Source organism: Rhineura floridana, chromosome 6 (assembly GCF_030035675.1).
Source record: "Rhineura floridana isolate rRhiFlo1 chromosome 6, rRhiFlo1.hap2, whole genome shotgun sequence".
NCBI lineage: Eukaryota > Metazoa > Chordata > Lepidosauria > Squamata > Rhineuridae > Rhineura > Rhineura floridana.
Window position 1 is genome coordinate 53,156,972 of NC_084485.1, and position 15,758 is coordinate 53,172,729.

A 15,758-nucleotide genomic window follows, 5' to 3' on the forward strand; every position below is an offset into this window, starting at 1 on the left:
GGTTGTGTGGTCTTTGCTGCTTTTCAACTTCAATTCTATTCTTATTCTGCTGGCTAAGAGAGGTTCATAATTGTATCTAAACCAACCAAAACAAGTTCTATCTAACATATGAAGTTAACTATCTAACATATGAAGCATTAAGATTAAAATCACAACATTGCACCAAGATTTCCAACTACCTCCCTGCTCAAGAAAATCATTCCACCAACTCCCACTCTTCTGTATGTTATCTAAAAGACACCACTTTCCATAATGAAAATTATTCTCCCATATTCAAGGGCCAAAGCAAACCTTTAACCCCTAAGTGGGGAACCTTGGCCCTCCAGATGTTGTTGAATTACAACTCTCATCAGCCCCAGCAAACATAGCCAATGGTAAGCAACAATTGGAGTTGTAGTTCAGCATCATCTTGAGGGCCAAAGGCTTCCCACACTCAACCTCATCCTTCTTGACAACAATCCAGCCTCATTTCCTCTTCAATTACTATTTTAGCATAAAATCATACCTTGCCCTATCATTGGCTTCTATCCACCCACCTAACTAGACCATGGTATAGATGTTATCTAATCAGATTGCAACTTGCAGCAGAAAAAGTACCAAGTGAAAGATCTTCTAAGACCGTTTGGCTTGCATGGCAGCAATGCAATTTCATAGCATTTTGATAAGCTGCCCTTTATGTCCTTGATATAATGGAATACACATCTACTTTCAGCTGGATGGAGTGGCTATCTAATTGAGACAAGTGATACTCTAAGGCCTGTCTGCTTCCAAACGGTCACAAGGCACTTATTACCGCAAAACGCATGTGCTGTAGGACAATGCTGTATCAACTTAATTTTTGTAAGAATGTAGACCTAGGAAATGTGAATACACATAGCCACATGGTTAAGATCTGTCTAGATTTTATTTTGGAGCTGCAGCATGGGGCCACATCTGCCACATGCAAAAGCAACTCCATAGTTATGTGCTACAAATACAAATACAAGATCATGCAGCTGAATCTTTTTGCTCAAGATGATGAATCTCAAATCACTATGTGATTCCTTTTTTAATCATCATATGTGTGGATTAGAATTACCCATCCATTCCAAGCATTTGGTGAAATAATGAGGAAAATCTATCACTTTACAACTCTTTAACCAAGGTGGACATCTGTGCTTGGAGGTTACCAGTGTGCATAAAGTGATCTTGGATATGTCTTCTAAGTCTCAGTCTGAGAGAATGGATCAACTATCCCAAAGTTATGGCCTCTGTATCTATATGCAGACAGAGGAAGAACTATCCTCAGCTGCTATTTGTTTTCCAAGATAGTACTAGTCCATCAGTAATTTTTGTACTAATAACTTACAAAATTCAAAAGGAAGGGTTTCAGGGAATGAATAAACCTAAGAAAGAAGTTGTCTATTCACTAAATAAAAATAACATCAATATACATTTCATTGATTATTCTAAATAAAACCATGTTTCATTGGGAGGTAGTGAGACATCATATGCCTTTCAATATAAGATATGAAGGGCTACCAAATTGCAGCAAAATCCTCAGGTATATTTGTGTTTTCACTCCCCCCAGGTATTGCCTCACCCAATCTTCCCATAGAATTAGTTTTTCTGTATTGTGTTTATCAGAGTGAAGCATTTCCATACCTCTTTGCAGGTTGTTTTGTTGTAATTATTTTCAAAACTTTATAAAGTTTAAATTTAAAAAGTAATATTCATCAGCTCTATACCTGCCCAAAGTCATTCACAAGATATTTCTCAATATCTACTCCACTAGCAATTTTTTACTATCAACATGAAAGGGCCCACTGGCTTACAAAGTTTAGTCTCTCTTTGCCTACCTCCTTTATCTACTTTGATCCACCCAACTATTATTGTTTTTGATGAAACTTTAACATAATGGAGAGTCGTCCATGTGGATCTCTCTGTGTTCTAAGCTCCAGCCACAGGGAAATGAACAGCGGCGTCACTAGCGGGAGTGCGGGGGGGTGCGGACCTCCGGCGCATGCCCTCCCAGGGGCATGGACAGGGGCGGCTGGTCTTGCACGCGCACGCTTTGCACGCATGCGCTCCAGGCTGACGGTGGAAGGCCCATCCAGGCTTCACCACCAGTGAGCGGGCACCTGCTTTCGGCGCACACTGGACTGGGTGCCGGGGGGCAGCGGCGTCACTAGCGGAAGTGCGGGGGGGTGCGGCTCTGGGTGTCACCCCCCTCATGGTGTCACCTGGGTGTGATCCACACCCCCCGCACCCCAGTAGTGATGCCCCTGGAAATGAATACTAATGCGCTATTTTCTGGAAACTGGAAGGAATTTTTTCTTGCCATGTTCTAAATGCAGAACCATGAAATATAGTTATAAATATTTTTCTTTGGGGGAAAATAAACATGACTGAAGAGAAGTTCAAGTCATTCTTTTATCAGAACTAGAGATGGGCAAGCTAGCTCAGACTGGCTTGGGAATGGCAGGAGCCCTGGAGAGAGTTACATCTCCATGCTTGTTTGCACATGGCAGATGACAAAGAGGAGGAGAGGGGAGAAATAGATTTTTGTATGGCATGGAACTACTAAAATTGAGAAGACAGTGAACAAATTCTCCACAATTTCTTACATTGCTCATACAACAAAGTAGAACCTGCTTGGCTAGAGGGAAACTAGATGCTCTTTGAAGGGTGGAGAAATGTCAAATTAATCTTCATTTCACTACCAGAACAACTGAACAAACTTTACAAGGAATCACAAAACCTAGATTGACAATAGGGGTGGCAAACCTTTTTTTGCCTGAGGGCTACATTTACCCTTGGCCAACCCTTTGGGGGCTGCATGATAGCAGTGGGTGTGGCTGCCCCACACTCTTGCACACACATTCTTACATTTGTACTACCATCACCACCACACAGGCATACAGCCCCACTTCATCAGCTGATCTGTACAGGGAGGTTATCGCTTTCTCTCCACTCATCAGATGAAACCTGCATCCCCAACCCCATTAGGGCACAGGATCCAGCCACCCTAAACACCCTTCTGCTGTTGCTGTCAAAATCAGTTGGGTCTGGGAAGGCAGGAGAGAAAACTTTGCTTGGGGAGATAGATCAGGTTGTAGACTAGGGTTAGCCATCCCTGTTCTACGTGAGGAAAACTTAGCAGAAAATCTAGAATTCCCTGTTCTCCTGTTGGCACCTTGCCAGTCCTCCCAAACGCTCCTGGATGATGCATCATCTTGGGCACTTTAATACAGCACATGAGCAGGAATGGGAGAGTCCAAGCTTCTTCTAATATCTCGCATCCCACAGATCACACCTACACAGACCACACTGAGAGATTTTGTATGGGCCTTATTCTTGGGTGAAATATGTTCCTGGAAGGTGATGAGGGAAGCAACCACTGCCCACAGTTTAAGGAAGCATTTGTATAGATAAAAGCAGGGTAGGGTGCAGGAGAGTTGTTAGGGAGTAGCCCAGGGGTCCAAGCCCCAAGTCTTTTTCACTAGACCTCAGGTCTCCTGCCCCCTTTTTAATACTCTCTCTCTCTTACTTAGATTACAAAATAGCTTTCCCTTTGAATGTTGGCTTAAATGTGTATCTAAGAACTAGTAGACATTCTCTAATCGTTAGGAATTTATTAGGAAAGTGTTAGGAAAGTGTGATTTGTTGTATTTTCATTGAAAGTTGTTATTGCTGCTTTTTATAATATTATTACCTTGTTATTTAATTGTTGTAAATTGTACTGTTTTATTGATATGTATTTCTATATTTGTGTTTATTGTTTGTAAGCCACCTTGAGAGCCTTTTCGCCAAAAGGCGGGATAATAATAATAATAATAATAATAATAATAATAATGTATATCTATACTTATAAATTAGCCTGTACAATTCTTTAAAGGCCCTTGATGGGGGTGGAGGTCTGAGTTCTGAGGACTTCCACAGGATTATCCATGGAGTGTATGTTTCTTCATGAAGTCATTTTGCACCATATTCTGACAGCCAATCTGCACTTCTGCTCCAACTGCCAAGCATGTGCAGGGAAGCTGGGGTTTTCAGGGAAGGTGAATCATTCCATTCTCCACCTTCTAACAACTCCAACTTCCTTGTACATGCTATTTGTGGCTGCAAAAGCTGTATTCTGTGTCTAGAATGTGGGAGCACATAGAATGTGGGAGCACACTTTTGAGTCCATGCCTGCTGCTCAGGATTGTCATTAGAAGCCCTAGTTTGACATTTGCTGGGAATTTGAAATGCTGGGGAGGGATGGAGAGAGGGGTTTTTTCCTGGCAGAAAGGCAGGTTCTGACCCCTCCCCCCACCATCCATCACTTTGAAATGTTTGTTGGAAGCCCCAAATATTCTGTCTTCAGAGCCTCAGAAAGCATTACCAGTTCTTCCACACTGTCTTCTTCTAGCAAAATTACCATTATGGCATGTGATTACGATTCCAGATGCAAACTATTAATGGAGTCCACATTTCAACCATTGACTGTTGTAATGATATGAGCATTATTCCAAAAGCAGAACAAGATCTCTATGAAAGAGATGGTTCCTAGACAAAACTGTTGCTTATGAAATTACACTTTAATCTGACCAAGACTAAAGAAAGTCCTTTTCCAATCCTAATTCATTTACAGGACAATCCTATACACCCTTACCTGAGAGTAAGTTTTACTGAACTCATTTGGGGCTTACTGTGGAGTAAACGTGCATAGGAATGTAACGTAAGTCTACCAACAATTGATACAGGGGTACAAAAATCTAGGCTCCTACTTTCCATTAGAGCCTAAATAATGTGGGTGGATACTAGCTTGGTGAGGAGGAAAGGACCTCCTTCCTCCTTCTCCAGTCCTTTCTTATCCTGTTAGGTGCAGTCACGTCTGCATTTCTCTCTCCTTCCATGCTGACTCCTAGAAAAGGTGGCTGTTCCAATGTAATAGTAGTAGTTTTTTAAAAAAAGAGTTCACTCCAGGCTCATCCTATCTCATCCTTATCATTTGGACTCAAACAAGCTTAACTCCTTTGCTGCTCAGATCGCAGGTTCCATCATGGTTGGTTAAGTCCAGTACTATACCATTAAACTGAAATGGAAGGAAAAGCATTCCATGCAAAGGGCACTAGCCAGCACACATTTTAGCACTATCCTTACTAGTTCTTGGCCTGGCAGGGATTATCACAAATCTCATGTGGTTTGTGGGTCTCAGACAACTGAATCAGTCTACCTGACTCTCTAAAACTTGTTCATTTGAAAGCAGGTATAAAAAGCCACATATGGAAACTCTGCTCCTATATTTCATAATTTTTCAGCTATTAATCTTTTGAATGTCAACCCTCTATTTAGCCTTAGGCAAGTCTTAGAATGGACAATGAAGAAAAGCTTAATGTATAAAGATCTGCTCATTGCTTATAAATTGTTGAAAGTGTAAAGTATTCTACAAGCAAGATGACTAGCAGATGGAGCTGAAATATCAGAGAAAGTGCTTGAGTGCTTGGCATACCCTCGGTGTAACGCTCCCTCCTGGAATGTTTTACACCCAGAGATAAATCTATATTCAAGTCTCAACTGATAACCATTCTCCAAAAAAGGCAATCCCCAGCCTGTCCCAAATTTGTAGGCACATAGAGGTCTATTATGCAATGTGCTGCTTAGAATTCATAAGTTTTCAGGATAGCAGGAATAACTATGAACATGCATCAGAATAGTGTGGAAAAAAACCAACTAAAAAATTAATCTAGTGACCATTGCAAGAGGTTCTTGTTTCTGGTTTTAGTCTCACTGCTTTATAAGAAAACACCATCCCTCACAAATCCTGCCGTTTTGGCAAATTAATATCCTTTCTTTGAAACATAAGCTTCCCCCCCCCAAGAGATACTTTCTAATAGAACTCTCTTCTACAAGCCTCTACACATTCATATCCCAGAACCACTTTGCTTTCTTTATTGTTACTATAACAAATATTATAAATGTATTGAAAACAGGACAACTTCTCAGCTTAGACACGTTCTTTCATAGTTATTATTCGACTGGGTGCACACATTTGAAGCACATACATTTAAAGCACATTTCCCCCAAAGAATCCTGGGAGATGTAGTTTATCCCTCACAAAGCTAGAATTCCAAGCACTCTTAATAAACAACATCTCCCAGGATTTTTGGGAATGCGTGTGTATGTGTGTATGCTTTAAATATTTATAAATGGTGTGTACACAGCCTTCTCCTTCTGTGGTGATAAGAAGGAAAAGGGGTGTTGCAGGATGAGCAAATACTGACAAAATCTCTGCAGCCAGGCAAGAGAGTGTCTTTGTGGCAGTGACTGGATTCTTTTGCTCCATCTCTGACCTTCAGCTTGGTGCACATCCCAGAGTGAGATTGTCCAATGGACTTCTGGAATACAATCACTGACCAATTACTTCATACAAAGCACCAGGGCTGACACATCAATCAATTTGACATAGTTCACATTTAAAAACAAATCTATCAAATTCACACTTTCTAAAACAATATTAGAACCGAAACATAGGCACCCATCAAAATTTGCACTTATCCAAATTTTGCAACGCAGTTCTCCAACCAATGTTTACAAAAATGCATATATTAGGGGAAAGGGTGCATAAAAATGAATATATTCGTGAAAGTAAAACACAAAAATGTGTTTATTAGTCAAACCTGCATACAAAAATGTATTTATTAGGAGAAATATGCACTAAAATGCAGAAGAATGTTCATGAGGATTTAAAAAATGCAAATTGCTGCAGAAATGTGGAGAACTGAATTTAAGATTCGAAAAACTGAAACTGAAGATCCTTTCATTCCAACTCACTAGAATCCTTATTTTTTTCCAGTTAAAGAAATTCCAGTTCTACAGCAGTTCAAAACTGTGCAAATAGTCTCAGTTCTAGAAAGGAGACAACTCCCCAACAAGAACAAGTTCAACTGGCAAGAAGATTCACCAGCCAGGCCCAGTGCTTCAAGACAACTCCCAAATCTAAACCCGTTCTACAAGGTGAACCACACCCTATCAGGAAAGGTGCTACAAAGAGACCACTCCTGAGAGATGTTTGGCAGAGGATGGTGTTTCCCACACAACAGTTGTCCTGGAGATGAATCTTCACAAGTCAAAGCGGTTCTTTAAAAAAAAAAGCTCTGTAATAAACTGGATCTGTAATAATCTTTTCCATGATAACTAGGCCTTTCTTAGGGAGAAATTTGGGCAGGGTGGCTAATTTTAAGTTTCAGGGGGGCAATCTTGTTAGTCTGTTGCAGACACCCCTCCTTCCCTGAAAGAGCCTTGTGCGGCACTGCAGAGACTAACAAATTTATTATAGCAAAAACTTTTGTGGACTAGGGTCCACTTCATCAGAGGCATGAAGTGTTATTCTAAGTTGACAGGTATAATTGGGACAGCCCACACTTGCCCACTTAGAGAACCCTTCATGCCTTTGATGAAGTGGACCCTAGTCCACAAAAGCTTATGTTATTATAATTTTAAAGGTGCTACAAGCCTCTCTGGGTTCCATGTCACATGGTTCAAAATCTATCTGGAGGAAGAATACTCCAATTTTCACTGGATTTTTCTTTACTCCAATGCTTTAGACATTTTAGATTATCTGAGGAAACCAAAAATAACATTTTTCTCTTCAACCTTTAGATCTTTACATACAGTTTTAGCTCAGGAAGAAAAACACTGAGCAGATAGTGAGTAGAGGCATATGTCCTTGGTGCTGAATATCTGACTGGCATTATTAGTACAAATGATCTCATGTGAAATGAAGTGTCAGGTTCTTTACTACAGAATTCCTCCCACCCAACTGACATCCACTCCTACACATGGTTACTCAGAAGCTCCACTGTGTCTAATGCAACTTGCTCCCTCATATGTGTGTTTAGCCCTGCAAATACACCATACATTTAAAGTACATATTGCTTCCCCAAAAGAATCCTAGGAACTGTAGTTTGTTAAGGGTGCTGGAACTGTAGCTCTGTGAGGGGTGAACTACAGTTCTCAGGATTCTTTGGGGAGGGGATGTGCTCTAAGTGTGTGGTATGTAACCAGTGTAGGATTCCAATCTAAATGGCCCAAGTCTTGATCCAAGCAAGCCCCATCAAAAACCAGAGGGAAAATGCTGGAATGATGGGATTCATAGTAGACTGAACATTTTTATCTCTAGTGATAAAGCCCAGTAAAGTTCCTTGCAGACCAAGAACAATAAATAATCAGAGGCTAAGCAGAATGTAGGGAACTTACTTTGAGTTTGAGTGAGCCTGTCCATAGATCACATCCTGCTTGCTGCTAGCTACAGGCTGTGCATAGACTACATCTTGCTTATTAGCAGAGGTGCAAGAGGGGCTACGGACTGGAACTCTTTTGCTTGTCCTCGAGGTTGTCATGTCATTCTGGTTGTTGCATCTGTTGTCATAATGGCTGTGACGATACAGACTGGTCTTGTGACTCACACGGCTTCCACTCTGGTTTCTCCGTAGGGTGCCTCGTGGAACGTCACAGCAGAGGTCTGGTTCACTTCGGCTGCTCTTCATATTCTGCACAAAGCAGTAATCACTCCCAGGACTGGTTGGGCTGCAGATCTTGTTGTAGTTCCTGCCACCCCAGCCATCCATTTGGCTGTAGGAACTGTAGCGTTTGTTCTCTGCTTCTCTCTTGAGGGTTCCATTGTACATCTGATGAAGACAGAGGAGAGGGAGAAGGGGGAGGTACAGGAATGAAAGGCATTAAAGTTTTAAATTAGATTTCCACCTGCATTACAAAGACAGGCTAGATCCCTGAGATATGCTAGGCACTGGGTCCAATGAAAGTAGGGTGGCCATGTGCTCTTCATTACAGAGGACAGTCCTCTGTTTGAAGGGCTGTCTGGTCCAAGTCTAGTTTAAAGATAAAAGCAGGGGCCTTGAAGTGATATGCCACGTGATAGCATACTGAGTAGGTCACCTGGTCAACATATGCAGATTTTATGCATTTTTTCTCTTTTGGTGAGGCATAAGTAGCCAACATAAATGAAAGTAACATTCATCTCATTTACTTTGACAGGAGCAATGAATAAACCATGTTCAGTACAGTGATTGCCCAAGACATTTTGTTGCCTGAAGCAAATTCCAAATGGCACCCCCATCACTACCACTAGGGCCATTTTAAAAGTCTAGCTACACCATTTAGGGTGCAATCTTAACTACAAACCCCACCAGTTGTGCTTTGTGGAGCCATTACCACATCAGCAGCCCTTCTGCTCATACCGGTCACAGCAGAAGGTGGGGAGAAGGCTCCATCCAGGTTGGTGCAGCGATTGGGCCCTATGCCACTGTGCTGCACATCCCAGGCTGTCTCAGCCTTGCATATAGAATGCTTCTTGTCAGGGCTTTCCACTGGCCCCTGCCAGCACTTGCAACACTTTGCACATTTGGTGGCCAGCAGGAGGTTAGCTGCCCCAACAGATCCAGAGGCACCTCTACCTATTCTATTACACATACACTTGTCCAGAATAAATGGGGAGGGTTGGCTGCTCCGTAAGACTCCTCCTGCCTTCATCTACTCTCATTATAGTGCTGCCTTAATCAGGTCATTTCATCCTGCTGAATTTCATTCTACTCAGCATGTCTCAGGATTTGTCTCCTTGTAGTATTACACATTATTATGCATTGAATGCTTTTATTTACCCCCTGCTCAATCACCAACTAGAGGGGAAAGAACAAAAAGTATAAATAAAATAGAGAATTGCAACTTTAGATCAGAGTTTGTCTTTGAAAGAAAAGAGCATATTGACAGATGGTGGAAAAGAGTAGAATGAAAGAAACTTAATGGAGGCTGTGTACACACCATACATTTAAAGCACATGGTTCCCCCCAATGCATCCTAGGAACAGTAGTTTACCCCTCACAGAGCTACAATTTCCAGCACTCTTAACAAACTACAGCTCCCAGAATGCTTGGGGGGGGGGAAGTCATATGCTTTAAATGTATGGTGTGTAAGCAGCCGTAATAAACCTATACATACTCAGAAGTAAGTCCCACTGGGTTCAGTTGGGCTTACTCTCAGGTGAGTATAGGGTTTAATTTATTTATTTAAGATATTTATATACACTTTTCAGGTGGATCTCACAAAACAGTTCACAATTTTTTTAAATGCTACAATGAAAGGTAAGACTCAACAGTTTGCTTAAAACAAACTATAGTTGCTTCTTCTCTGCTCCCTTTAGGACAAGATGGTCCCTTGGAAGCCACTGAGGTGGCAGTTTGAGAGGGGAGGATGGGCTCTGGATGGTGACAGCTCACCAGGTTGTTTATTTCTTTTTCTATCTTTATTTCAGCTACCAGGGTGAGAGCACTCTCTGCACTGAAGCAACTTTATGCTCATAGTTAATGCTTGTGCAAAGCAGAGTTCTCAGCTCCAGGCAGAGCCTGCCGTACCATTTGGGAGAGTGAGGCAGCTACCCCAGGCAGCTGATGCTGGAGGAGGGGGGAATGTGGCTTTGGAGGTCAGAGTTGGGTTTGCCACTCAGCTTGCCCTGGAGCCCCAAAGCTAGATTGCCACACTCAGGTACAGTAGAGGCAGCCATTGTTGAAGCGACCAGTCTGGTTGGCTTCTGTACGTCCATGCACTCATGTAAGAACAGCAACCTGAAGGACTTGCGCTTGAGTTTGCTTTTCCCTTCTCACTCCTGTTCCTTTTTCATTGTATGCCATGTTTTGTTAGATTGTGAGCCTCAGGGACCTTATTACTAATTTTTGTAAGCTGCTAAATGTGAGGTATAAAATATGAATGCTATAAATAAACAAACAAATAATGACCCAAACCAGAATGTGCACTGCAGCAAGTTGCTCAGAAGTAAATTCCACTGTGTTCATTGGGATTTATTCTCATGTACACATAGTCTGAACAGCTGCAAATTATGTTCCTAAAATGATGCGTACAACAAAAGTGTTAATGTGATAACTTTAACACATTTACTGTGATAAATGGGCTCCTACTGGGAGGAAGGGTGGGATATAGATCAAATAATAAATAAATAATAAATAATTTCTGTGTGTTTTTAAATACACACACATCAGTTTTGCCCTACTGTCATTTGGCATCATTTATATTCAGTAGGTTCTCTGAGATCTATCTCTGCCCTGTGAGGAGTAGAGATGGGGGAGGAATTCAATTCAGTACACATTTAAAGCTAACTATCGAATTAGCACTTTCCAAAACAATATGAGAAATTAAACACAGCTATCCTTCAAAATTTGCACATATCTGAATTTTGCAATACAGTTCTCCAACCAAACAATGTTTAGAAAAATGCATATATTAGGGACAAGTGTGCCTGAAAATTAATTTCTTAGTGAAAATAAAAAATGCATTATATTAGGATAAATTGCTTGCAAAAGTGTATACATTAGTGAAAAATTTATAAAATGAGTATTGGAAGAAATTTGCACTAAAATGCTGAAGAATTTTCATGAGACTTTTTTTTAAAAAAAGAAAATTGCTGCAGAAACATGGAAAACTGAATTTAAGGCCTGGAAAAATGAGAAACAAAGAGAAGCAAAATGGACAGATCGTTCCATCTCTTGTGAGTTCTTTTTCCATTAAAATGCCCTCAAATTTATGATTCAGTCTTCCAAACCCAGGAAAGCATTTTGCTGATTGGAGTGTACCCTTGCTGAAAGACAGAACTTTTTCATTCCTGTTAACCTTGAGAAGCTGTTATTCCTTCCCATTCACCTTCCTGAGAGCCCACCTGCTATCTGACATAGCATATCAGATAATTTTTTTAAATAAAAGATGAGCAGAAGTAGATTTATGACTTTCTGGATAAAATAACAAACTGTAGTACTGTCTATTAAAAAACAATCATCTAGAATCTAGGGAAAGAATGAGACACAGAACCTTGGAAGTTAGAGAATCCTGTAATATCTGAGCCACAGATTATACCAAATGCAAGCATTGCTTTTGATAATGAGCTTCTTTTAACACGAAAGAAGCTGTTTTCCACATCTGTGCAGGATAAGTCTTGTGCATCTCACCCCACCCCAGCTGTGCTTGCACTGACTTGCTTCTAAGAACTTGTTTAACAGAAAGATGCCTTCCCAAAGCTAATAACTTGGCTTCCACAGTTCCCAAGCTTCATTGGGAAGAAGAACACGTTAACAGCTCAATAGCAAAGAAAAGCAGCCTGGCATTCCAAAATTCAGGATACCCACCACCACCACCTTGATAATTCCTTCTCACAAATACATCAAAACAAACAGTCCATAAACACACTTGTGCACAAACGTCTTTTGTTTGTTTGTTCTCCTTCCAGACACTTGAGGTGGATAAATGCAAAAGAAGCCTCACATAAATAATATGTTAAGTCTTTAATGGAAACATAATAGCTAGCCTTTGTTTGAAGCAAATGCCCTGGGGACCAACATCTGTGCCAAGCTGCTATCTCTATTATACTTTTTTTTTTAATTATAAAAGCCTATGTTGACATTTAAAAAAAGCGTAGCCAAGGTACACTTATCCCTGGCATTCTGCTTTTCCTTCTCCTGCTGCTCCAGTCAGATCAGCCAGCCTTCAACATAGGCAACAGTAGTTTGACTACAGCCCATGGCAACTCTGGAACAACATCCAGAAGGAAGATACCTGCCTGCTCATTTCTCAAGCTAGCTCTAAACTCGATGTGCAAAAAGGAGAACTGGGGGGGAAAGTACACAGTTGTGTGCAATTCAGTACAACAGTCCTTGGGCATCTCTCATTTAGACCATGCCACCAAGGTAGCTCCCAAATCTGTGGCTTCATCTGGGCTGGGAAATTAGCATAATAGCCATGCCATCCCTTGATCTTTTTAAACTGACCTTGAAAACTCATCTTTTTTTCTATGGCCTTTACAGACTACTTTAAATCAAGCTGTAGAAATGGTATTGCGGTTAGGTTCTTGTTTGTGTAGGTATTTGTGTTGTTTTTGTGCTGGCTCTTGCTAACATTAGATGTTTTAAATGGTTTAGTTTATATTTTACTGGCTATATTTTTATGTGCATTTCGGAAACCACTTTGTGAAGAAATTTTCTTGAAAAGTGGGACATAAATTATATTTGATACAATAAATAAATTGCATTAAATCATTACATCAGCCTGACATGCACGTCTTAAAAATTCTATACAGAGGCAACTGAATATAGTGAACTTTTGAAGCTTGATGTGAAACAAGTGTTTGGGCAAATATACCTTACATACTAGTTTAAAGCCAATTCACTCTTCCTAAGGCACTTTTTGAGGAGAAGAAAGGATAGGCTCTGGTTTGGCTCCCAATTGTGTTTGCACGCCCAGGTCACCAAAAACAAGGAATTGGTGATTTTGTGAAGAGCCTGTCTGCTCCCTTTTGCCAAGTAGATATATATCCATTCCCAATAGAAGATGACTGCTTTAACCAAATCTCTATTCCTGCTTGCATTTTGAGCATTGCTATGGATGCAACCAATGATGCTTAATACCACAGAAATTTCAGGATGGGAATTCTCTGTACATGAATTGTCCCTCCTTTCTTACTATTGAAAGTCTGATATCAAGTTTGTAAAACTAACAGAACAGTCCTAACCACTGTATGGAAGCAGTGGGGCAGAAAGAAAGCGGCAGATCAACCACCACATGGCTTGTGAGGGCAGTAGGTGATGGGCATTTTCCCCCACATGTTTTCTTCCAGGCTAGAACAGCTGAAAAGCATGAGCATCAGGCCCCTTAGGTGATCTATGAGACTTTGGATCCAGTAGTTTCAAAGATGCCAGTGTCTTGCCCTGAAATGCCCACTTTCAGGGCTCTCCACTAGCTACCACTGCTGGCTGCTTTCTGTCCATCAGAGTGAATCCTCCCACTCACCAGTGGTAGTCTGCTCTAGAGGCAAAGGTTTGATGGAGGCAAAGGTTTTTTTGAACTGCACTCTAACATTTTACTTCATTGAGAATCCAGGCAGAGCAATCCCTGCTACGCTTTGCCAATGTCAGCATAACATCAGTTCACCTTACTTAGGATCCTATAGCAAACTAGCTAATATAGACATAACATAGTTTTGTACATTAATCATCACCTTCTTCATCATAGTAATAATACTTTATATACTACTTTAATGCTGGATTATCTCAGTAATCCAGGCTTGCACAACTTTCCACTCACCAAGCCAAATACAGCCTATCTCATAATTTAACTTTATCAATTTTTAACACCCTTATGAGTTAAGGAAATAACAATTACAGCAATTTTTCACAAAATAATTCATGAAGCAGTTAAATAACATAATATATTTAGAATTTATATTGTTTGAGTCTATGGTCACCAAGGACTTTTCACAAGTGGGTCACTATATTCACCACTCTGTATATTTGGAGAAAGTGAGCCACAATCCACACACAAAAATTGGAAACTGAGCAGGTCAACACTAGAGACTGGCATTTAATTTATGAGGTATTTTCAGTTTCCATAGCTAACAAAGTATTTATTTATTTATAGCCCTCCCTTCCACCCAGCAGGAGCAATTGTTTATGTGAATAATTATTTAAAAAACAAACAACAAACCATAGGCCGTTTATTTATTTCTAGAGCAGCAGACGATGGGAAGGTAAAAAAAATGCATGAACATGTTGATAGGGAGTGTCTGTCAGGCCAGAGGGGAAAGCCAAGGCAATGAAATATGATGGCATGCCACTCTGACTGATGTGCTGTGCACACCCTGGATCCTGCTTGCGAAATGAATTCACTCCAGTCTGTTACACTGGAAGAGGAAAACTTCCAAAACCAGCACATATACTGTGTATATATTACTCTGCATTTGAAATATTCCTTCCCTTCACTGTTCCATATTTTTCTTTGATACTTTTTTATACTTTCTCATTTTTTTTCTTTCTAAAAGCAATTCATTCATTCATTCAATGTATAATTTTGTACGCTGCCCTTAATCACTTGATCCAAAATTGGATCAACTGAAGTGGGGGTTCATTTCCCCTCACCGCTTTCCTCTCTAAGAGGACTTGGGAGGATGAAGGGAGGGAGTTTGGGGACAGGGTCATGTGGGGGCTGAGTAGCCAATTGGAGGGGGGTGGGAGCTGGGCTTATAAGACAGCTCCTCCCCTGAATCTTCCTCTTTGCATTCTGTTATGTCCTCCCTCTCTACCTACATGCAGTGTGGGATTTGCCAGTCACCTGTTGAAGAGGCTAAGAAGGAATTTTTTTGTGGGCTTGTTTGACTGGCAGTAGGATCCCTTCCTTTTTTGCCTACTTCACACTATTGGGATGAATTTGTTTGCCTTTTTGCAGTATTGCGGTTTGGTTGCCCTTTAGGACATGGTCTGGGCAGGTGAGGAAGTTGGGGAAAGCCCAGCTCTCTTTTATATAGAGTGTCTGTGCATTATAAGATTGCTGCAACAACTTTCTGATGTTGCTTCCATGCCTAGTTCTGTATCCTGATTCATGCCTAGAATGTCTGATATTGCGTTCCTGTACTGACTTCTGGAATAAAGCCTTTTGCAAAACCCAGTATTCGAGTCCTGAGTCTTCTTCTCTGGTTGGAAGCCAGAATAGAAGAGATGTTTCCTTACCAGAATTAATTAAAATCCTCTTCTGCATGTCCTTTTTGAATTTGGGTTAAATTGAACTGCAGTTCCTCCAAGCTGTTATATTTTGATAAATATAACCTTTATTCCAATGTTAGTGTCTCATTCTGAGTCTTGTTTGCAGATGTAGGGGCAGTGTTTTTGTGCTGTAACATGGACAATTTAATAAAGATCATACATTTTAAAATAAATAAATAACTG

General features: G+C 40.7%; 1 protein-coding gene across 1 annotated transcript in view; it reads right to left on the reverse strand.

The window, feature by feature from the left end:
• The window catches only part of PKP1 (plakophilin 1), a 67,486-nt gene that overhangs the window by 28,625 nt on the left and 23,103 nt on the right, over nt 1-15,758 (reverse strand). The window contains exon 3 of the mRNA XM_061631887.1: nt 8,224-8,654. Coding sequence (XP_061487871.1) covers nt 8,224-8,654 — 431 coding nt within the window. The remainder of the gene's footprint in view (nt 1-8,223; nt 8,655-15,758) is intronic.